This window comes from Natrix helvetica (genome assembly GCF_964273705.1).
Source record: "Natrix helvetica genome assembly, chromosome: 6".
NCBI lineage: Eukaryota > Metazoa > Chordata > Lepidosauria > Squamata > Natricidae > Natrix > Natrix helvetica.
Window position 1 is genome coordinate 78,858,398 of NC_138553.1, and position 24,529 is coordinate 78,882,926.

Here is a 24,529-nt window from a genome sequence, read left to right on the forward strand (position 1 = left end):
CTTATGACCATTTTTCACACTTACAACCTTGTGCATCCCCATAGCCACATGATCAAAATTCAGAGGCTTGGCAACTGATTCATAGTTGTGACGGTCGCAGTGTCCCAGGAGGGGTCAGGTGATCCTCTTTTGCGACCTTCTGACAAGCAAAGTCAATGGGGAAGCCAGATTCACTCAACATCCTTTGTTACTAACTTAACAAATGCAGGGATTCACTTAACCACTGTGGCAAGAAAAGTCATAAAATGGGTCAAGTAAAACCCACTTAACAAATGTTTCACTTAGCAAACATTAATTTTCGGCTCAACTGTGGTCGTAACACGAGGACTACCTGTACTATCAATCGTATCCCATTGTGCCATTTTTCCAGGCTTACTTTCTTAGCCATTTTATTTTTCATTAGACAAAACATTAAAAGTAGTTATAAAATATAGGTTATTCCATTTTACACATAAATCTAATCTTGAAGTAACTCCCTCAAAAATCTGTACGTGCCTCAAAAGAAGGAAGGATTTTGTTATAATCTTTTTGCATCCCTCTACACATACTAGAGCACGAAGTTATATTCATATGTTCCTTAACGTAAACAAAGAGTCAAATCTTGGCAAATCTCGCCTCCAACATCCACTTCCTAGCACTTGATATTCCATATTTCAAATTTATTTCCAGCATTAGATAGACAGCTTGAATACCCATCATTAACTTTCTTTGGATCAGAAGAAACACTAAACAATGTTACAAAAATTACAGCAGCTGCACAAACAATTGACACAACAAACGGTACATTTACCCACCCTTCATTGGCCTGGTTCACACATGGTGCTTTTATATCTGCTTAATATAACGCCCCCCTATGCAGGTAGTCCTTGACTTACGACCACAGTTGAGCCCAGAATTTCTGTTGCTAAACGAGTTAAGAGAGTTTTGTCCCGTTTTACAACTTTTCTTTACAACTTTTCATTCAACAGTTGTTATAAGTGGATCGCTGCAGTTCTTAAATTAGTAACGCAGTTGTTAAGTGAATCTGGCTTTCCCATTGACTTTGCTTATCTGATGGTCATAACGGGGGATCACATGAGCCTGGGTTACAGCAACTGTCATAAATAGGAGTCAGTTGCCACACATCTGAATATAAATCACGTGACCCTAGGTCATAAATGTGAAAAATGGTCCTAAGCCATTTTTTTCAGTGCCGTTGTAACTCCGAGTACCTCATTTTATTTATTGCTACGGGTAGCAAGTAAACATTGAATTTACTTGACTTTGTCAATACATCAATGCAGTTTTTACTGGCAACAGTGGCAAGTGATTTTTTTCCCCGTTGCCTTTTTTTTGGGGGGGGGGAACGTTGCCCCGTCAAACTGACATTCCCTGGGATTTCCTGGTGGTCTCCCATCCAGCAATAAAACGAGACCTAGCAATGGAATAAACGGGAGCGGGGATTTCTGGAAAGAAGCTCTATTCCTGAAGCTAAGCAGTAAACAGTAACAGAATTGGAAGGGACCTTGGAGGTCATCTAGTCTAGCTCACGCAGGAGACCTGTACTAGGGATTCGAACCGCCGAACTGCCGACCTTTCTTGTAGCTTTCCCCCAAGAGTATAAAACCTCCCCTTTGCAATAATGTGAGGTCCATCCAGCCGAGTCTAACCCAGTTTAATCTTACCGGCGTTACTACAACCCGCGTTACTTTTCCTCTCCCGGGACTCGCGGCGCCTAGCAACCGACTCGCCCGTTAGCGCCACCCGTTTCCAAGGAGACCAAAAAGTTCTCCGCCATTTTTTTCCTCCCTCATCCCCCCCCACCCCTCTTCCGATTGGCTAACGAAACGTTCCATCCTCCTTTCCCCCAGCCATTGGAGAGAAGAAGAAGAGGAGGAGGGGGAGGGGGAAAAACCCCACTCAGAGTCCGAACGGCATTCCGCAACTTGTAGTTTTAAAAAAACGCCCGACTTGTGCGCTTGCGTGCCTTTGCGCGGGCGGGAAAACCACAATTCCCAGCAGCCCTCGCTGCAAGTTTGACATGTCCGGGTAATAGGATACTGCAAGCTGTAGATCAAGTCTCGTGCGGGGTTTTTGTGGTTGGATGCAACGCAAGATTTTTTTTAGTGTGTGTGTGTGTAGTAAACAGGGCGGGCTTGTGAGGAGGGATTCTGATGCAGCTGACCCCCACCCCCATCCCATGCAAAAACTGGGGAAAGGAAGATCCTACTGGTACCCTTTCCTAGGAGGGGGGGGATCTTACCAAAGCATCCCCATAGAACAAGGACTTAACAAAAACTATGCACAGGATGCTGCCAAGGTGGTGCTACCTGGCAGGGAAGGCGTTAGCAAGGAGCAATCGTGGTTTGCCGAAGGGGAGAAGTCCCCACCAAGTGGGCTTGTTCACCAGTAGCGCAAACCTGGGTCCTGCACAAAAGGAACCAAAGCCGAATAAGGAGTGGACTCTGAGGGTCAGTCCTTTCGGTCTGCTGAAGGCGCGTGTCCCTTGTCACATCACGGTGGGACCCCTGGACCCCCATCAGTACCCCGATTCTGACAAGGTGTTTGTGGCCCTTAAGAGGAGGGATTCCAAGCCCGAGCCTGCCTCGGATCTGCTCCTGACTTATGACGAGGCCCGGAAGGAGGTGATGATATTATCCGATGGTGTGGACGGCGCAGCTTCCCTGGATGTGAGGACTCCTGTGAAATTTGGTAGGTACAGAAAGGGGTGGGTGCGGCGTCATAGAATACAAACAGTCCTCGAATTAACGACCACAATTGAGCCCAAAGTTTCCATCGGTAAGCAAGGCAGGGGGGGGAAGTGGGTTTGGCTCCATTTTTCTGAACTTTTTTTTTTTGCCACAGTTGTTAAGCACATCGCTGCGGTTGTTAAGTGAATCCTGTGGCCGTTAAGCGAAACCCTTGGAAGGCACCTGGGAAGGTTACAAATGGTGACTCTGGGACAGGGCAACCGTCATAAATACACGCCAGTTGCCAAGTGTTCTGACCGAGGCTTCCCAAGAGCATGAAACAAACTACTTGTCCCGACAAAAAACCCTTTTATTAAGTGACTGTGAATTCTGCTCATTCACATCCAGCAAAGTCTTTCAAGGGAGGATTTACAGTCACAGACCTTATCTGGCTTGGAGAGCTGCCAGGCCGATCTCTGCAAAACTTTGGCAAGGAGTCTCGGAGGGTCACGAACCAATTAAGCGAACTAATTGTCTCCTGCAAACTCCACTCCCCTGTTGCTCCTCTTTTATTTCCTCTGGGAGAGGCCATTCATCATCCACCTGTGGCCTTACTCTCAAGTCAACCCCTGTTCTTTAGCTGTTCCCTTCGTCTGGCAACTCTGCGCATGCGCACACTGGGAACAGGCTCCAGCTGTTCATCTGCCTCACTGATGTCTGATTCTGAAGGCAGCTGATGACTGGCATACGGCTCTGGCCCCCTCTCTGCCTCCCACGCAGAGCCCTCATCGGAGCCTTCCCCAGACTCCAGGACTGACCCATGTTCCTCCCCAACTTCCTCACTGTCCGAATCTGCTGCCAGCTCGGCTGGTCGCTGGCGGGTCACAACGTTGTGATCGTGGGGATGCATAAGTCATAAGTCTGAAAAAACAGTCATGTCACATTTTTTCCGTCCCATTCTCCCTAAACAAAAGATATTAAGTTGAGAACTGCCTGTATATAGTTGAAGCGGAATGTCTGCTTCTACCTCTGTAGTTCATACCCCTGTTTCCCTGAAAATAAGACCTCCCCGGATAATAAGCCCAATTGGGCTTTTGAGCGCATGCACTAAAATAAGCCCTCCCCCCAAAAAAATAAGCCCTCCCTGAAAATATTGCAACACAGCAGCAGCCAAGGGGTGACCTCGCTCGCCTCCTCCTGCACCTCAAAAATAATAAGACCTCTCCGAAAATAAGGCCAAGTGCTTATTTCAGGAGTCAAAAGAAAATAAGTCCCTTCCAGCTCATTTATTCTAAGTTTATAAAAGCTCCACTCAATGCTGGTCGCGGGTGGATTTTTTTTAGGATATGTGTTTAGTTTTTGAAATATCCCCATTCCCGTCCTCTCTCCTTGCGGAATTACTGGTTTTGAATAGTTGGTTCAGCGAGCAGAAGTTTAGCCATTGAAACCACGTAAGCATTTAAAGGCAGAACGTTTGTGTCGTGCAAAAGAATTGGCAATTTGAAGGAGATAAGATTATATTGCATGCCTTCGTATGTGTGGATATGTGCACACATAAATGTTGCAGCAGGGTTAACAATGACCAGAGAATCTCTTGGTTAGCATAGCCAATAAGAAACTTGGCCAGTAATATTAAGGCAAGTATGAGCAATTGTGTGAATGTATACTTAAAATGGTATGTAAGAAAATAAAAAATAAAAAAAAATTCTGGGGAATAAATAAAACTGTTTAATTGCAAGAATTCTTAGCAATATTAAAGGAGCTGTCACCTAATATATTTATTTAGGGAATTCAGATATGCTTTGCACTCTGAGTTTCATTGCTGACTTAAGGAAATCAAACTTAAGAATGTTCTGATCTTCACAATTCATGTTAACTTTTGCAAAATTGATTTTAGATCTGGATATCAAGACATCAGGAAATGGCTCTGTGAAGATTGAACAAATGCAATGTGCTAACTGCAAAGTAGAAACAGAGAAGGGAGCAAGTGTATTGAAGTCAATAAAGGTACCAGTCTCTCATCATGGGCTTTCTTTGCTTTAAGAACTAGCGAACGAAGAATGAGTTTAAGAACTTGGCAGTTCAGTGGTTCAAATCCCTAGTGCCGCGTAACGGAATGAACTCCCTTTACTTGTCCCAGCTTCTGCCAACCTAGCAGTTCGAAAGCATGTAAAAATGTAAGTAGAAAAATAAGGACCACCTTTGGTGGGAAGGTAACAGCGTTCCGTGCGCCTTCGGCGTTTAGTCATGACCACAGAGACGTCTTCGGACAGTGCTGGCTCTTCAGCTTTGAAACGGAGATGAGCACCGCCCCCTAGAGTCAGGAACGACTAGCACATAAGGGCCAGGAATTTTACCTTTAATGAGCAGTAATTCAACATTATCAGAGTGGGCTATAGACCTGGTTGAAAAACAGCTTCTATGCAGGTGTTGATTTTCCAGGGAAGTTCAATAAAACATAAGGAGAATCAGATTTGAAAGTTAGAATGTGCCATAACCGGGAAATGAATGTTTGAAGGAAAAAGAAAGTAAGCTTTTTTTTAACACCTATGCAGTTTTCTTTCAGAGTGAGAAAATTGATATTCGAGCAAAAGGAGGGGACGTTACCTGTTTGGGAACTCTTCAAGGAAATACTGATATTTCTGTATCACAAGAAAGTGTAAGTGAGAACCATGGGGGTAGCATAAGATAAATTAAGTTACACTAAAAGATATATATTTTTAATATTAAACAAGAAGAATTATGTTATTTTTATACTTGCATCTGCTGCTAACTCTCCCTGTGCTTCAGTAGGTATCCTTTATCAGGAAAAAAAGAATTCTAAAAAATCTACATCTAAAAAATAATGTTATGCTTCTCTGCTACTCAAATGTTGCGTAACTCAACGCTGAATTATTGATTGACAATAATTATTGACAGAAATTATTTTTCATGTTGTATGTGTAGTACATGAAAACTAAACAGCAGTCTTCAGCCCATTTTATTAAAAACTAGCCGATAACCCAATATTGCCCGGGTATTTATTTATAGAGGGAAAATGTCCGGACCAAACGTAATTTCTAATGTTGGGTTTTCCCCCTTTACTAGAGGGCGCCCCCTTGTGGAGTACTGTGAAGCTGTTACCATGGCAACTCCACTGCACTGCATAATAGAAGTCATTTTACAGCAGTACAGTATAAGCCATTTTGAGGCACAACAGGCTGTATCTTAACAGAACATATACTCGGAGGGTTGTTAGGGGTTGTCTTGCCCCCCACAATATTTTTCTCTAGAGAGTAAGTCATCTGTGTACCAAGTTTGGTTGAAATTTCTTGAGGCGTTCCAGAGTTATGCTGGAACACGCGCGCGCACACACACTCACACACACACACACAGACACCCCTACCTACCTCATTTTGCCAGAATCCTAATACAGGTAGTCCTCGAGTTACAACAGTTCATTTAGTGACCATTCAAAATTATAATGGGACTGGAAAAAATATGACCCTTTTTTATACTTACAACCGTTGCAGCATGGTCACTGATCAACATTCAGGCGAACTGACTCCTAATTATGACGGATGCAGTGTCCCCGGAGTCGCACTCCTGATAAGCAAAGTGAGTGGAGAATCCAGATTCACTTCACAATTGTGTTACTAAACTTAACAACTGGAGTGATTCTCTTAACAACTGGGATAAGAAAGGTCGTAAAATAGGGGAGGGGGAGAAATCACTTAACAAAGGTCTCACTTAGCAAACAGAAATTATAGGTTCAGTTGTGTTCATAAGTTGAGGCCCACCTGTATTGTGCAGGTCGTCCTTGACTTAGAATTGTTCACTTAGTGACCAAAGTTACAACAACACCGTAAAAAGAGACTTATGCCGGGGGTTCACATTTACGGCTGTTGCAATAATTGCTTACAGAACATATGGGCCAGGGGTGGGATATGACTGGTACGCCCCAATACGGGCATATTTGTGCCTGCTGGGAGCACCAGGTACCATTCTGGTACGCTGCTTCAGAAGGGCCCACCTACCCGCCTGCCCTCCTTACCTGTATTTGAGCATGCGCACAAGTGTACGGCCCCTGTACGATGCTCCGCCGAGAAGCTGGAGCATTGCCTTGCAGTAAGCACGCATGCGTGTGCTGCCCATGTGCTGCTCGCGTACATATGGTGGACGCCCGGCCCCGTTGCACCGTAATGGTTGCGCCGGGATCCGGGACCCACCACTGGTATGTGCTTAATTGTGGTTTATATATCGAAGGCAATCTTTATCGTACATTCAAGCTTGTGAAAAGTTGTTGAAAATCTCTTTTTTAAGAAACAGAGAGAAGTGCTCTATATTTGCCAGAAGATGGCATCTTGTAACTACGTAGTAGAATTTCTCCTTGTGTATTTGTATTTATTAGTTGTCAAACATGTCCAAGGTAGCAGGTATAAATATAAACATGGATATAAGCGAAAGAAATGAATGCAAATAGATGGGGACAGATTGTGAACATTTTCCTGTCAATTTCCGTTGAATGATTCTGATTTGGGCAGCCTTATGAGGAAAGAAATATAGGTTTATATAAACGCAGGTAGTTCTCGACTTATAACCGTTCATTTAGTGACGTATCAAAGGTACAACGGCACTGAAACTGTTTTTCACACCTGGAACCGGGGTCAATTTTTGTGACCTTCTCACAAGCAAAGTCAACCGTGTGACTAACTTAACAACTCCAGTGATTGGCTTAACAAATCCGGCAAGGAAGTTTGAAAAAAAAAATGGGCAAAACTTCATTTAACAAATGTTTCACTTAGCAACATAAATCGTTGGGCTAAATTCTGCAGCCGTAAGTCGAGGGCTATCTGTAGAACCTTAGATATCTTAAAATGTTTCCTTGATCAACTTTTGATTTTCTTTGTACACTCCTGTAAATACTCTTTTAAATTTGAATTGGTGGATGGATTATAAGGTTTTATAGCTATAGAATTAAGCATCCATCCAATGCATTCTAAAAAATTATCTTCCAAACATTGGAAGGAATATCCATCTGGATCAGTTCCAAGCTGGGAGAAAGATACTGGAAATAAAATGGAGGCTGGATTAGAAAGAAAGTTGCCCATATATTAATAAACAAGAACCACCAGGCTTTGTGATTCTGGGGCAACTGATCCATTGGTTTGATGGGTAGATGGATTTTTATAAGTTTCAAAGATGCTACTAGGGGGGTTTGTGGAGTGTCTGAAATGCCCTTATTGTGCAACGGTGAGCTCTGTGTCTTCTGCTAAGTGGTAGTGGGTTAATCCTATTAAAGCAGTGTTTCTCAACCTTGGTAACTTTAAGTCCTGCGGACTTCAACTCCCAGAATCCCCCAGCCAGCTGGCTGGGGGATTCTGGGAGTTGAAGTCCGCAGGACTTAAAGTTGCCAAGGTTGAGAAACACTATATTAAAGGGTGGCTCAGTGGCTAAGACACTGAGCTTGTCGATCAGAAAGGTTGGCAGTTCGGCAGTTCAAATCCTTAGCACCGCGTAACAGAGTGAGCTCTTGTTACTTGTCCCAGCTTCTACCAACCTAGCAGTTTGAAAGCATGTAAAAAAATGCAAGTAGATAAACAGGGACCACCTTTGGTGGGAAGGGAACAGCGTTCCGTGCGCCTTTGGTGCTTAGTCCTGCCGGCCACATGACCACGGAGAACGTCTTCAGACAGCACTGGCTCTTCGGCTTTGAAACGGAGATGAGCACCGCCCCCTAGAGTCAGGAATGACTGGCACATATGTTACCTTTACCATAATCCTATTATGCCCTGAAAGTTCATGTTCCTCATCTTAATCCCATCATCCTAAAGTTGACACTCTTTTGCTTTGTTTGTTTGTTTGTTTTATTGGATTTATATGCCGCCCTTCTCCCAAAGGACTCAGGGCGGTTTTGCGGATAGACTGGCCCAGTCTTTCTTAATGGACCCCAAATATCTGCTGGGTGTTATTAAGACTGAGTCTGCTTTCTGTCTTTAAAAACATGTCTCTCCATTTCTCCCTTGGGGGAAATATATTTCCTGAAATATTTCATTCTTCTGGAAAGGGGTGGGGTGGGGGCTTCCCACACAAATATAACCGCAGGGCAGCCAACTCCATGGAATAAGAAATTTGGCTGTCTTTCTCACGGACCGATTCCTGTTAGCCATCAACCTGCTTTTCATTCGCCCTAGGGGACCTTTTTTATGACAATGTTCTTCCATCCATTATAGACGTCATTATGTAATTTAAGATTCTGCATTTCCAGGGTAAACCAAGTCACAATGAAGGTTTATGGCTGTGCACTATAAGCTCTCCTGGTGCTGAAACAGGATACTTCTTGTTCTGACCGAGACTTCCCAAGAGCATGAAACAAACTCCTTGTCCCGACAAAAAAACCTTTTATTAATTTACTGTGAATTCTGCTCATCCACATCCAGCAAAGTCTTTCAAGGGAGGATTTACAGGCACAGACCTTATCTGACTTGGAGAGCTGCCAGGCCGATCTCTGCAAAACTTGGCAAGGAGTCTGCAAGTGTCACGAACCAATTAAGCGAACTAATTGTCTCCTGCAAACTCCACTCCCCTTTTGCTCCTCTTTTATTTCCTCTGGGAGGGGCCATTCATCGTCCACCTGTGGCCTTACTCCCAAGTCAACCCCAACTGGGAATTATGTGCTGTCTCCGGAGCCTCCAGAGTCGGACATCAGCGAGGTAGAGGAAAAGGGTTCCCCTGTTCCCATTGTGCGCATGCGCAAAGCTGCCACAAGGAAAGAACAGTTAAGACAGAAGGGACGACTCGGGAGTAAGGCTTGGAGGTGATTGGCCCCTCCCATAGAACATAAAGGAGGAGCAAAGGAGGTGAGCCTTTGCAAGAAGCAACTTTGTTCATGCTGGTCGGTTTGCATTCCGAAGCTCCGTTTGGACTCTTTGCTCCGTGTGGCCTTGCCAAGCTAATTGCCAATTAAGTCTTTGGCAGGACTCTTTGCTCCGTGTGGCCTTGCCAAGCTAATTGCCAATTAAGTCTTTGGCAGCGTTTCAAGGAAGATAAAGGTGGGTGCTTATCAGCCTTATCCCGAAAGACTTTGGCAGCCTACTGTCGGACTCTTTACAAACTATTTGTGACTCATTACGGGCTGTGAATGAACATAATTCCCAGCCCTTGAAATAAAAAGAGGATTTGGGGGACTCAGTGTGTGCTTTTTACTGTAATAGGAAGCCTCGGTCAGAACACTTGTTAACATAGAAACATATGGATCAAATTAATGCTAGGGGCTTGCCTAACAACGAATGTAGGAATGAAGTGTTTTTCTATAAAATGTGTAATGTATCCATAACCAATCGGCAGAAAATCTTCCATCTCAAAGCCCCCTTTCCCCCATTGTAAAGGTTTAAACCTTCACCGTGCTTTCGTTTATCCTGGAAACGCCGAGTCTTAACTACGTAATGATGTCTCTAACTGGTGGAAGAAGATTGTCATTAAAAAAAGACAAAGATGTTTACATATGTCAGCGCAGATGTTAGAAGACTGTAAATCAGTCAGATGCTGCCCATAAAACTATCAGGTTTGGAAAATTAAAAGCATATTGAATATTCGATTGCGGCCTGAATCAGTCTGGAATTAAGCAGCATGTAGTAGAAGTTTACAAGAATATAAATATATGTTGGACTCCTCATTTGTGATCGCTCTCGGGTGTTGTAAATTGAGTTAGCTGAACAACTTCTGATTTAATTGTTCTAGGATTTGGCCTGCTTCCTTTAGCAGGTGGCGGTGCTAACGCGACCTTGGTGATTTTAAGAATTCTAAATACAGATAGTCCTCGACGTCCGACCACACTGGAGCCCAACATTTTGGTTGTTAAATGAGACATTTGTTAAGTGAGCTTTGCCCCCATTGTACACACGTTTTGCCACTGTTGTTAAACGAATACCTGCAGTTGTTAAGTGAATGAAGCAGTCGTTAAGTCATTTCTGGCTTCCCTCCCTCGACCTTTTTAACACTCTCTCTGGCCACAGTTGTTAAGTAAATCACTGCGGTTGATAAGATAGTCACCTGGTTGTTAAGTGAACCCAGCTTTCCCAGTAGAAGCCATTTTACAGCAGTACAGTAGAAGCCATTTGAAGGCACAACAGGCTGTATCTTAACAAAACACACACCCCGAGGGGCGTTAGGGGTGTTTTACCCCCCACAGTATTTGTTTCCAGAGAGTAAGTCATCTGTTTACCAAGTTTGGTTAAAATTGCTCAAGGCGTTCCAGAGTTATGCTGGAACACACACACACACACACACACAGTCATTTTTATATATATAGAAGAGAAGAAGAAGATATAGATAGATGTATAAAATTCACTGAAGATGGCATTTAATTTTGTACAATGGCAATAAAATAAACTAAGCTTTTATATATACACATCGGTCTGAAATGATTCCATGCTTCTTCCTGATACATTCCTGGTTCCTTTGCTTTTCCATGGTTAGCATAATTCAACAACTTTTGGGCATTTTATATATTTATGGGGTTGGCACATTGGCAGAACATAGGCTCCTAGGTTGGAGCCAAAGCAAACTTACCAGCAGTTCCAACCGAATCAATAAATTTTCCAAGGTGTCCAACGAAAAGCCAAGATCAAATGCCAGCTCGTTTCTTAGCTTTAATCTTTGCTCCGCAGGACAGGTAAACCAGCCAGGAAGTTGATTCTAAGCAAATTTGGGCCCTTGCCTAAATTGAAGTACAGACAGGAAAGTCAAGAAAATGGAGTGGAAACCGAAATCTCACTGCAGAAGATAGAATGATAGGGTTGAAAAGGGCCTCGGAAGTCTTCTAGTCCACCCTCTCCCCCCCTCCCCGCCCCCGCTCGAGCAAGAGACCTTATATATATAAACGCTAAGTACCACACACTTATCATGAAATCTCCAGAACCGTAAAAACTACAAATGTGAAATTTGGCACATATGTTCCTCTCAGCTTCTAGGTGCTCGCTAAGAAAGGATTTTTCAAAATGACCATCAGATCATTAATATTTCTTATACAGTAATTAATGCACTCTGATAAGGAATTCTACTCCCCTTCCCCACTTGAAAAGAACTCTGTTCCAACTGCCAGTTGCCTTATATTAACACACTCTGATGCTAAGTAGTTAGACATTCTACTCTCCCTCCCCACCTGAAAAGAACTCTGTTCCAACTGCCAGTTGCCTCACATTTCATTACTTCAGTTCAAACTGGCAGACGTTCCACTCTTTCACTCAGGAGCAATCCGGGGCTCCTTACAGTACTAAACGTCGGTACCTCACCAAAATGTCTACGCCTTCTACCTATGGAACTGCTTCCAGACTCAAGGTGGCGGGAGCAATATTCCCTTATGTGTTTCGATCACTGACCACCACCGAGCCAATAGATTGTGAACCGAATTTCTCCTGCATAGCCTGTTCACATAGTTTTGTCGCAAACCATAGGTATCCAGCTAGCATACATACATACATACATACATACATGCACACATACATATATTCTATTATATATTATATATACATAGCATGGTGTAGCGTAACATAATTCACATAAAACATAAAATCACCCAGCTAGTTTTCATGCCAAAAGTGAGAAGGAATAGAGTAGAGCAGAGCAGAACAGAACAGAATAGGAAATGGAATGAATACAATACAATTCTATTCTATTCTATTCTATTCTATTCTATTCTATATTGGCCAAGTGTGATTGGACGTACAAGGAATTTGCTTCTGGTGCAAAAGCTCTAGGCATACATACAAGCAACAAGTGTTAAATCATGATCATAATCATAAAATACAATCATCATAAATCATAAGATGCAACACTCAGCGATCGTCATAGGATACTAAATAAAAGCAATCAACATCGATCGTAAGGCAAAAACAACCAAGTGATAGTTACAAGAAGCTAAAGGAACAGGTAGTAAGAAAGATAAGCAGGAGGATAATAGTAGTATAGCCCTACTACATGGTTTGACATTGTAGGGCACAATTCAGCATGGTGTGAATTAGTTGTTCAGGGTCTCCCGCATTCTAGCCTTGTGCCTTAACCACTAGACCAGGTGGTCATTTGTCAGCGAGTCAGAATAATTAATGCAACTTTATTGTGTGTGGTTTATTTTTGCTTTAGAAGGTGAACATTGAAAAGCTACAAGGATCATCCATTAACGTTACAAGTGAAAACGGTTTGCTCAAAGCTAAATATTTGTACGCCGACTCCTCGTTTCTGACTTCAGCGGCTGGCGACATCTTACTGGGGAACGCCCATGGTAAGAGGGCAAAAAGACTTTATTAGGGAAACATTTCTCTAACAAGTGCCTTTTTTAGGAAAAGTATTCTTTTTGGTACCCAGTTTAGTGCCTGCCTTTGTTTATGAAGCTGAATATAGCACAGCCATTTTTTAAGTGCCTTGGGAAACTTACAAGTTGTGCCAGATTTTGAAGATAACGCGATTCTATTAACGAACAAAATAGAACCTTTTTCTTAAGATTATGTTCTCTGAGAAGTATCCTGACATGAGCTAAAACCCAGGTGCCTTTTACCAAAAGCTGCCCAGAACTAAAACTTTATGTATTTATTTGAATATGAATATGAATATGTATGTATGTATATGCATGTATAACATTTTTGCTGATAAATAAATGGAGATTAGTATAGATCTATTTCAAGCTATTTGAACTTGGGCTGTTTTTACATATTAGGCAGTTGTATTAACCTCTAAGACACAAGCTCTCCTCCCTTATCAGCTGAGCCAAGGGAATGATTAAAATGAGTAAAAACAGCCCAAGTTTGAATCCCAGCAAGGCTATGGCTAGCTGAAGGCTCCTGGAGTGGAGCTGAAAGGCGAAAGGGAAGCAGTATGCTCCCTTCCAGGTGCTTTGACAAAAGAATATAACTGCCTTTGTTCTATTAAAACAATCCCAGGTGGCTAAAAATATGCAAATTACAAAAACAACCAAGGTTCAAACTTGGCACCATAACAGTACCAAGGGTGGGCTGTTGGGGGTTTGCAGGGGTTTGGAAGAACTTCTACTTAAGATTCTGTGCAGTTCGGAGAACCCCAAATCCCACTCCTGGCTGCCCCTCCCCTCCTGCCCCTCCCAGGAGTTCCCACGGGACCCGTTTCGGATACAGGTAAGTGCAGGGCGTGCATTTTACTTTTCATCCAAGAAGCTTTGTCAGTTCTGGAACTGAAGAAACTTCTCGGATGAGAAGCGAAATGTCTTCAAGGAAAAAGCAAGAAAGTCCCGTTGCCTTTTGAAAATCTTAAGAATCTTCTTGGATGTAAAAGCGAAACATCTTCAAGGAAAAACATCTTCAAGAACCAAGTCCAATTTCCTCTTGAAAAAGCCCCTTTGGGATAGAAGAATTGGATCTGAAACATTGCCGAGAACAGGGGCTTCATTATCCTTGGTAGAAATTATCACTGGGATGTTTTGTGGGACTTACTGATCTGACCTAGACTTCACCAAATCACGATGCATGCTCCTCGTCCCGACAAAAACCCCTTTTTATTAAGCCAATGTGAATTCCTCTCATGCACATCCAGCAAAGTCCTGGCAAACAGTCTTTGAAGGGTGAATTTACAACCACGGACCTTAATCAGGCTTGGAGAGCTTCCAAACGCAACGTGGTGCAAGAAAATACTTGGCAAGGAGTCCCTGAGAGTCACGAACAGATCTTCACCCTAATGAATTGAACGAATTGTCTCCTGCAAACTCCACTCCCCTTTCGCTCCTCTTTATTCCCTATGGAAGGGGCCATTCACCATCCACCTGTGCCTTCACCTCCTCCTTGTATATGTCGTATATATGTCTTGGTATATGTTTTGTTATATGTATGTCGATATATTTATTTCCTATGTTTTGTTGTACGCCGCCCCGAGTCCTTCGGGAGAGGGTGCGGCTAAGAAATAAATATTTATTTATTTATTTATTTATTTACTCCCGAGTTGGCCCTTGTTCCTTAGCAGTTCCCTTCTCCTGGCAGCTCTGCACATACGCACATCGGGAACAGGCTCCAGCTATTCTTCTGCCCCAATAATGTCTGACTCTGAAGGCAGCTCATAACTGTTGGACAGCCCTGGTCCCCTCTCTGCCTCCGACACAGAGCCCTCATCAGAACCTTCCCCAGACTCCAGGACTGGCCCATGTTCCTCCCCAACCTCACAACGCCTTCTGATTTGGCTGGAGATGCTTCCCTGAAGTTTGGGCTGGTTGAGAGGCAGAAAACCAGCCTTTTCTACTGCCAAACACTCTCCCACTGTTGGTAGACTGCCCTGTGTCCTAAGTCTGGGGATTGCCAGCTAGCATTTGAAAGGCGTTGAATGATGGAATATCTTGTATTTTTTCTACTGGTGGTTAGGATGTGGGGGAGGCCTGCGAGTTGCAATTCATCCGGATTCCTAGTTTGTGGATTATTATTATTATTATTATTATTATTTGCTGGTTGGAGAATTCTGCCACAAAAATTCAGAGCAGGAGTTAGTATTCAGCAATAAGATTATCCATCAGTGGTCAGAACTTTAGCAACGCGGTAATCCCTCGTTGTTGTTTTTTACCTCTTTTGTTTTGTCTGTTTGTTTGTTCTTTGGTTTTTTGTTCGTTCTTTCTGTGTGTGTGTGTGTGTGTGTGTGTGTGTGTGTGTGTGTGTTTGTTCTTTCTTCTCTCCCCACCCATCCTTGCATTGAAAACCATTTCATTTTCATTTCTAATGAAATTGGAGGTTGGCTCAAACTTGGGCTGTTAGGCCAACGGTTCGAAAAGAGCCAGAAAGGCTGAGCCAACACACAGGATCGAATAAATAAATAAAACTTGATGTTTTTTTTAAATTACATTCCAAGGAATAGCCATGCTGAACCGCGAAGCTGGTTTACTGAGACTCATGTTTTGACGGATAGGTTTTTAATGTAGACTGTTGGGTTGGACTATAAATTTGGCTGTCACAAAAAGGCTGTTTTGGATGCTTTTAGGCAAACATAAAGTATTCTGTTTCCACACTTTCCCTGTAAAAAAAAACATAATTTTATGGCAGGATATAGCAAAAGAATTAAGTATCACAGCCAGTTTAAAAAATATAATTTGAACACTGATACCATTATTCTGCCTGGTGTTTTGTTTTTTTTTGCTACAGAATGTTCTAGAAATATCAAGTTGAGGTATATGTCCCACATGTTTGAGAGTAACTGAACGTGCTTATTCTTTAGCATATATGTAGAAGGGTATGTTGATGACTTATGTTCCATGGGAAATTAAGATGTTATAAGTCTTTGACTTATAGCGCTTCATTCAGTGTCCGTTCAAAGTTAGAAACAGCTCTGAATAAAATGAATGCAACATTGCGACCGTTGCAACATCCCCATAGTCACATAATCAAAATTTGGGTGCTTGGCAACTGATTCATATTTATGACGGTTGCAGGGTCCCATGTGATCCCCTTTTGCGACTGTCTGGCAATTAAAAATCAATTGGGAAGCTAGGTTCGCTTAACAAACAGGTTGTTAACAACTGCAACGATTCGCTTAGCAACGGTGGCAAGAAAAGTTGTAAAAGTCACTTAACACCTGAATCGTGGGCTCAATTGTGGCCGTATGTCGAGGACTACCTGTAGTTTAGATTCCTCAGGCTTGACAGAATTGAAAAACTATGAAGTAAATAAACGCCTTTCTTAAGAAAGAGAGATGTTTGAGTATGCGGGTTTCCGTAGAGAAAAATAACTTTGACTTCTATCATCCTTTTTAAGCAGTACAATGTAGACGTGCAGGAAAGTGTTTCTAATTCTTGTTCATAAGGAACAGAAAATAGGAATGCATCAAGTTGTTTCTGTCAATACTTCATGATTATTGTCCCAACTTTGCTGGGATTTTCTGGATGTCAGCCATAGTGGCAAATCAGATAATATAAGATAATATGCATTTTTATTTAAGAATGCAGGCAAAGGACAGAGTTTATTATATCCTGGTCTTTGGTGGCATAGTTGCTTGACTGCACCATTTTTTAAAATAAAAGTTCCTCTTCCAAATGACATGTTGAATTTTCTTCCCTTGATTTAATTTTGCAAGGCTTTGTTGATTCTAAAGCACTTTGTGTTTTCTTGAAGTTACAAACTCAAAGTGACAGTGGATGTTACTTGACGAAAAAGAATGCAAACCAGATCCTTTTCAATTGAGCCACTGAAATATTAGGTTGTTATTATATAATTGATTTATTTGCAATACTTGTGGTGGCGCGGTGTGGTTTGCCTTACGGGTGGTTTCAATTTATTTCGTTCTTGTTAATTATTTTTAACCGGTTTGAGCATCATGCCTTAGAAAGAGTAAAAAAAAATATCCAAGAAATAAATGAATTATAAAAACGTGCTAGAGCTTGGGAGCGATCCTAATACAGCGAAGAATTGAAATGAGGAGCTGCTGTGCTAAAACAAAAATAAGAATAGAGATAGTACTTGAATTAATGCTAATAAACAAGTCGATGCAAGAAGGTTATGATACCATTAAGGCAACCTTTGTGTGTTTGGTACTCTGAAAAATATTTTAGCTGGGTGAAAAACAACCTGGAAGTTGCTAGAATTTTAGCACAGTGATAGCTAACCTTTTCAACGCTGCGTGTGCAGCCATAATGCAATGTGCATGCCTCCCATGTGCCCCATTCCCACGCATGTGTGCATGACTCCCACAGTTGTGCCCCAACCCCGCACATGCGCACATGACCCCATGACCCCGGACATGCACGCAATCCCCTGCATGCGCCCATTCCCCCTCACATTCGCATGTGACCCCGCGCATGCACACATGACCCCCTGTGTGCACCCTTCCACCCCACGCGTGCATGCGCAACCCCCCCACATGCGCCCTGTCCCCCCATGCATGCGCGACAGAGACCCAAAAATCAGCTGGCCACAGGAGGGGCGCGCGCATGCGTGGTGGAACTGAGCTGGGGCGACAGCTTGCGTGCCTGTCGAAGGTTCGCCATCGTGGTTCTAGTATCTCCTACCGCTTTCCAAGTTGTGATTGAGAGATACTAGTTTATAGTTAAGCAATGCTTTTATCTCAGAGTAGTAGGCCAGGCTATGAATGGTGCTTTGATGGCAAGATAGCTTCCCTATTCTGTCTCTGAATTGAGCCAAGACTTCTTCAATTCAGCCTTTATGCTTTATCTAAGAGACGATAACTGCATCTTGGAAAATTTATTCTTCCTGGGATTAGTTTAAAGCCAGATCTTGCATGGAATCTGCCAGCGTCAGGGAGGAGGGGGAGGACACACAGAGAGAAAGAGAAAAATAAGGAGGGAGATTCAATAAAAATAAAATAAAACGAAGCTACAATTTGTTAAAAATAGCCCTATATTCCTGCAACATCATCTTCATTTAACAACCCCATAATCCTTTGAAGGGTGGAGTCTGGGCAACTTGAATGGAGCTAGCAGAGTGTTTTAATGGCCGGATGCCCTTCTGTCACCAATGCGGAGTTTTGTTCAGGAGATATATTCTCAATGTGCCCAGAGAGAGAAATATCTGCCGTTACCTAGGATTGAACTCACAGCCTCCTGATTGTGAGGTGAGAGCTCCATCTCTAGGCCACCGCACCACTCCCACTATATCCCTGCAACATAGTGTGGAAAATGAATTGGGCACCGGTGGAACATCTTTAGCATTCGTTTGTAATGGCACTGTAATTTTTCTCAGCATCCCCATGGTCAGGTGATCAAATTCGGACGCTTGGCAACTGACTCATATTTATGACAGTTGCAGTGTCCTGGGTTCATGTGATCCCCTTACGCGTCCTTATAACAAGCAAAGTCCGCAAGAAGCCAGATTCACTTAACATCCATGTTACTAACTTAACAACTGCAGTGATTGACTTAACAACCGTAAATCAGCAATAGAAATTTTGGGTTCAGTTGTGATCATAAGTCAAGGACTATTTGTATATTTCTGTACATCCAATAATACAGTCGGTTTCATTCTGCCTTTACGTGGATGTGGGTGTGTGGAACATATTTGTAGGAAAAGAGCGGGCAGAGCTGGTGGGGGGAGTTAAGCAAGTCATCAGCCTAGAATCGTTACATTGCCACGAATGGTCCAAGTCCAACTTCTCTTGAATTGTATCGACCCTCATCCGGCCGCAGTTTAATACCGAAACTTAGTTGACTGTCAGGCCTGCAGCCATCTTTTCTTTTGGATCTTTGGCCTGCCACACTTTCTATTATTCTACTATGCATTTTCTATTGTGGGAAAATGGGAGAGTTAGATGCTATGTAGCCATAACAAAATTCTTTCTAGAAAGCCAAGGTCATCCTTTGTCTTCGCACCTCTGCACCTGACTGGAACTGGATGGGTGGAAGCTGCCAGCAGGGTAGTGGGAGTTTAGATCATGTGATGGATTTATGGGTGTGGAGGCAAGATCTTGAACTTTCAACTGGGTGGGAAAAACCGGGAAGCTTTCAAATCCGCGTTTTCCCAGATGTGCCAACATGGCTCTCTTAATAAATTGGAACTTTGAGCAATACTTTGCTTTGGATTCTGATTTACTTTTGGGTGCTATTTGGAACCCGGATAGTTGACTATAGATTCTTGTGTATAAGCTTGAGTAATAAATATTCTGAAACCGCAACTTCACGTACAATCCTGATTCCTTTGCGCCTGATAATACTACGAATAAGAACCTCTGATTCAATTCATAGCTGGTTTCAATCCCCTCTGGCGTCTTGCTTGCGCACCGCTGTAGATTGCGCTGTGTGAAGTGACCCTCGCATTTTGAAATACCCACCGCTCTTCCAATTTCGTTACAGGCGATATTACCTTGGAGACCAAAACAGGAAGCATCACAGTTGGTAAGTCCTCGTTCTCTTTTTCTTGTTCACGCCCTTGTTTTTAATTAAAAATCAGTTCTATGGATGGAAAATTTGGGCAGCTGTGATTGGACTTTTTTTTTTTAATGAATTTGGATTCAACGGTCCGTCTGCGGTGATTTCAGTTCCACGATTGCCCGTTTTACTACAAGCTCAACACAGATTGAATGTACCGTAATCCGTAAGGATTCATAGCAGGGTGGCAGTTAAACCCCTTGGCAGGAAATAGGTATGTTCATACCTCATGCTAAGCCCACCCTGCTGCTTATTTGATTTTTTCTCTGGCCTCGCATCTTCTGCGAATCCTTTCATTGTAAGTTTATAAACCATGAATTACGATGTGGCTCAGTGGGCGATAATCCTTCGCTCTGCTTCAAACGCACGGGGGTTGCTAAGCTCATTACTTCAGCATCTTCACGGTTCAGATATTTGCAGGGAAATAGTCTAGACCAGGGTTTCTCATACTTGGCAAATTTAAGAGGTGTGGATTTCAACTCTGCCTGGGGAATTCTGGGAGCTTGAAGTCCATGCATCTTAAAGTTGCCAAGTTTGAGAAATACTGATCTAGATGGGGGGAAAAAAATCTGCTATTGAAATGGCCGTATCAAGTTAAGGTCAAATGACATCATATGAGAAGCTGCTTTTGTTCTTTTTAATATTCACCTATGTTATAAATAGTGTTTGTGTGTGTGCGTTAATTTACCTAAACTGAGCAAGACACCGAATGACGTTTTTGAGGATTTCCTCAGTCTCTCGGGCATTTTGGTGTATACACATATATTTATATTATGTTTTATGTTACGTTACGCTACGCGATGTATATATAATATGTAATAAAATATGTATGTATGTATACTAGCTGGATACCTGTGGTTCGCGATGAAACTATGTGATCGTGCTATGCAGGAGAAATTCAGTTCACAATCTGTTGGCCAAGTAGTGGTCAGTGATTGAAACAAATAAGGGAATATTGTTCCCCGCCGTCTTGAGTCCGGAAGCGGTTCCGTAGGTGGAAGGCGTGGACATTTTGTTGAGGTACCAACTTTAGTACTATAAGGAGCCCCAGACCGTTCCTGAGTGAAGGAGTGGAATGTCTGCCAGTTTGAACTGAGGTAACGGAATGTGAGGCAACTGGCAGTTGGAACAGAGTTCTTTTCAAGTGGGGAGGGGGAGTATAACTCCTTAGCATCAGAGCATGTTAATATAAGGCAACTGGTGGTTGGAACAGAATTATTTTCAGGTGGGAAGCCAAGAGGAACATACGTGCCAAATTTCAAGCTTGTAGGCTTTACGGTTCTGGAGATTTCATGATGCGTGTGTGGTACTTGGCTTTTATATAGAGAGATACACACACAGAGACACACACACACACACAGACACACAAATGTGACAGCTTCCCATATTAAATTAAACAATATCAAATTTTAGTGTGGCCTTATCAAAGGATCTAAGCTTGTTAATCAGTTGTTCATTCTTGTAGTTTGGCACTTAGCATAAGTAAGCAATTATTTCTCAGTGGTGTGTTGGCAAGCAAAAGAAATTTATTTTGATAGGGCACTAAGTCGGGGTTTCAAATGTTTTCAGAATGCAGAATTTCTTCCCTAGTTCCCTGAGGAATTCAGTCAATTAATCCTGTTAGAACAAGAAATAATAATAATAATAATAAATATTTATTTCTTAGCCGCACCCTCTCCCGAAGGACTCGGGGCGGCGTACAACAAAACATAGGAAATAAATATATCGACATACATATAACAAAACATATACCAAGACATATATACGACATATACAAGGAGGAGGTGAACTGATAGATAAAAACAAGTAAAAACACAATGTTTAAAAACCCCTAAATAAATTGAATATAATTAAAATACCCCAAATAAAAAACCCGTCAGGAGCGATATAGTTGGATCAAAGTTGAGCCAGGCCAGCAACTTGAAAAAGGTGGGTCTTGAGCTTTACACGAAAGGAGCGGAGGTCAGAGGTATTCCTAATATCCGGGGGGAGGTCATTCCACAGGGCTGGGCCCGCCACAGAGAAGGCTCTACTCCTAGGCGCCGCCCCTCGACACTGTCTGGTGGACGGCACCTGGAGGAGGCCCTCTCTGTGCGAGCGGATTGGTCGCAGGGATGTATGGGGCAGAATACGATCCCGCAAGTAACTAGGTCCTAAGCCATGGAGCGCTTTAAAGATTGTTATCAAAACCTTGAAACGCACCCGATAGACCACAGGAAGCCAGTGCAGCTCGCGCAGGAATGGTGTCACATGGGAGTACCTAGTACTCCCCATAATTACCCGCGCGGCTGCGTTCTGGACCAACTGTAGCCTCCGGGTGCATTTCAAGGGAAGCCCCATGTAGAGAGCGTTACAGTAGTCCAAGCGAGACGTCACCAGCGCATGAGTGACTGTGCGTAAGGCGTCCCGGTCCAGTAGGGGGCGCAATTGGCGCACCAGGCGAACCTGGTGGAACGCCCCCCTTGCCACGGCTGTCACATGGTCATCCATGGACAGCCGGGCATCCAGGAGGACGCCCAAATTGCGCGCCCGCTCCATGGGGGCAAGTTGAATGCCCCTGATGGCCAATGATGGAATTAATTGGCTGAACCGGGGAGCCGGTACCCACAGCCACTCCGTCTTGGAGGGGTTGAGTTTGAGTCGGTTGTCATCCATCCAGATCCGTACGGCTTCCACACACCGGGACATCACTTCGATGGCCTCGTTGGGGTGGTTCGGGGTGGAAAAGTACAGCTGAGTATCATCAGCGTACAGATGGTATCCCACCCCGAAACCACGGATGATCTCACCCAGCGGCTTCATATATGTGTTGAACAGGAGTGGCGAGAGGACCGACCCCTGTGGCACCCCACAAGTAAGGGGGCGTAGGGTCGACCTCTCCTCCCCTGCCAACACACGCTGCGTCCGGCCAGAAAGGTAGGAGCCGAACCACCGCAAAACGGTGCCCCGGACCCCCAACCCCTCCAGCCGGCGCAGCAGGATACCATGGTTGATGGTATCAAAAGCCGCCGAGAGGTCTAATAGGACCAGGATAGAGGAACAACCTCTGTCTCTGGCCCTCCAGAGATCATCCACCAACGCGACCAAGGCCATCTCCGTGCTGTGACCGGGGCGGAAGCCGGACTGGCGCGGGTCTAGATAATCATTTTCCTCCAGATGCCGTGGAAACTGGTAGGCCACCACACTCTCTACAACCTTCGTCAAAAAGGGAAGGTTGGAGACAGGACGATAATTGGCCAGCTCCAAAGGATCCAGGGAAGGCTTCTTGAGCAAGGGTCTCACCACCGCCTCTTTCAAGGCGGCCGGGAGAGACCCCTCGCTCAGCGAGGCGTTCACTAGGTCCAGGAGCCAGTCTCGTGTAACCTCCCAGGATGCCAGTACAAGCCAGGAGGGGCACGGGTCCAATAAACATGTGGTGGGTCGCAGTCGTCCACGCATTCTGTCCAAATCCTCGATGGCAACCAAGTCAAACTCCTCCCAGGTCGATTCCTCAAGACTCGCCACGGACGTCTCCACTGGGCCACTGAAAGGGACCCAATCCTTCCGGATTTGAGCGATTTTATCCTGCAGATATTTCCCAAATTCCTCTGCTCTACCCTGTAGAGGGGCCTCCCGCGGCCTCTGAAACAAGAGGGAGCGGGACACCCGAAACAGGGCGGCAGGGCGGTTCTCTGCGGATGCAATGAGAGTGGCACAATATTGGCGTTTGGCCACTCTCAATGCCACAAGGTACGTCCTTAAATGGGCTCGTGCCTGTGTTCGATCAAGTTCGGAACGAGAGGATCTCCAACGACTCTCTAGACGTCTCTTGCGGCATTTCATCACCCTCAGCTCCTCGGTAAACCAAGGGGCCAGGGTGGATCGTTGCCGCCGGAGAGGCCGCAAAGGCGCCACCCGGGAAAGTATCTTGTTTAGCAGAAAAACAGAATTGGAAGGGACCTTGGAGGTCTTCTAGTCCAACCTCCTGCCCAAGCAGGAGACCCTATAACATTCTAGACAAATGGCTGTCCAATTTCTTCTTAAAAGCCTCCAGGGATGGAGTCCTCCCCCCCCCCAACTTCTGGAGGCAAGCTGTTCCACTGATTAATTTCTTTTTAGCTCTAGGTTGGTTCTCTCCTTGATTAATTTCCACCCATTGCTTCTTGTCCTGCCTTTAAGTGCTTTAGAGAATAGGTTGTCTCCTCTTCTTTGTGGCATCCCCTGAGATATTGGAAGACTGCTATCATGTCACCCCTAGTCCTCATTTCCATTTAATTCGATATACCCAATTCCTGAAACCGTTCATCCTCCAGGCCCCTAATCATCTTTGGTGCTCTTCTCTGCACTCCTTCCAAATATTGAAAAAGAATGAGGGCAGTCCTACCATCCAAGGGCAGAAACTTAGAGACTTAGAATAAACCTAGACCCATGATGACAAACCTATGGCATGCGTCACAGCAGAGGTGACAAGCAGAGCCCTCTCTGTGGGCATGCGCACCGTTGCCAGCTGCTCTTCTGGTGCCAGGTGCACATGCTGGTTTTCGCGGGTGCTGAACGGCCTGAAACGGCCCCCAAAACAGCCTGAAAATAGCCAAAAAATAGGCATGGCGGGCTGGCCAGCTGGTCTTCGATTTTCTGGTGCTCCAGTGCGCACACAGACCAGTTGGACGGTGTGCATGTGCGTGCCGGAAACCCAAAGACTACCTGCACGGGCTGGCCAGCTGGTCCTTGGGCTTCTGGCACATGCACATCCATGCGTGTTCCGGTTTGGGCACTCAGTCCCGAAAAGGTTTGCCATCACTGATCTAGACCCTACCCCTAATCTTATTGGACAGGTAGATAGCTGTTAATTTACCCGTCTAAATAGATACCCTTGAAACCTCAGAAATTGTAATCTAGGCTGTAGTATCCCAGTACATGTGCAATATATATTTGTGTGTGTGTGTGTGTGTGTGTGTGTGTGTGTTGTATTTGTGCTGATAAATAAATGAAGGGAGACTAGTATAGATCTATTTCAAGCTATTTAGCT

At 44.0% G+C, this 24,529-nt stretch overlaps 2 protein-coding genes across 4 annotated transcripts in view; one reads left to right on the forward strand and one right to left on the reverse strand.

The window, feature by feature from the left end:
- Positions 1-1,736, reverse strand: part of CCDC146 (coiled-coil domain containing 146) — a 96,568-nt gene extending 94,832 nt beyond the window's left edge. Inside the window, exon 1 of the mRNA XM_081957100.1 lies at positions 1,665-1,736. The gene's annotated coding sequence lies outside the window, so the exon portion shown is untranslated. The remainder of the gene's footprint in view (positions 1-1,664) is intronic.
- A 268-nt stretch (positions 1,737-2,004) lies between these two features.
- The window catches only part of FAM185A (family with sequence similarity 185 member A), a 45,561-nt gene continuing 23,036 nt past the window's right edge, over positions 2,005-24,529 (forward strand). For 2 of the 3 annotated variants that reach the window (XM_081958013.1, XM_081958015.1), the window contains exons 1-5: positions 2,005-2,691; positions 4,567-4,676; positions 5,236-5,328; positions 12,789-12,927; positions 19,447-19,488. In XM_081958013.1, the coding sequence (XP_081814139.1) occupies positions 2,280-2,691; positions 4,567-4,676; positions 5,236-5,328; positions 12,789-12,927; positions 19,447-19,488 (796 nt within the window). In that variant the 5' untranslated portion in view covers positions 2,005-2,279. The remainder of the gene's footprint in view (positions 2,692-4,566; positions 4,677-5,235; positions 5,329-12,788; positions 12,928-19,446; positions 19,489-24,529) is intronic. The other variant, XM_081958014.1, reaches the window with a different exon arrangement.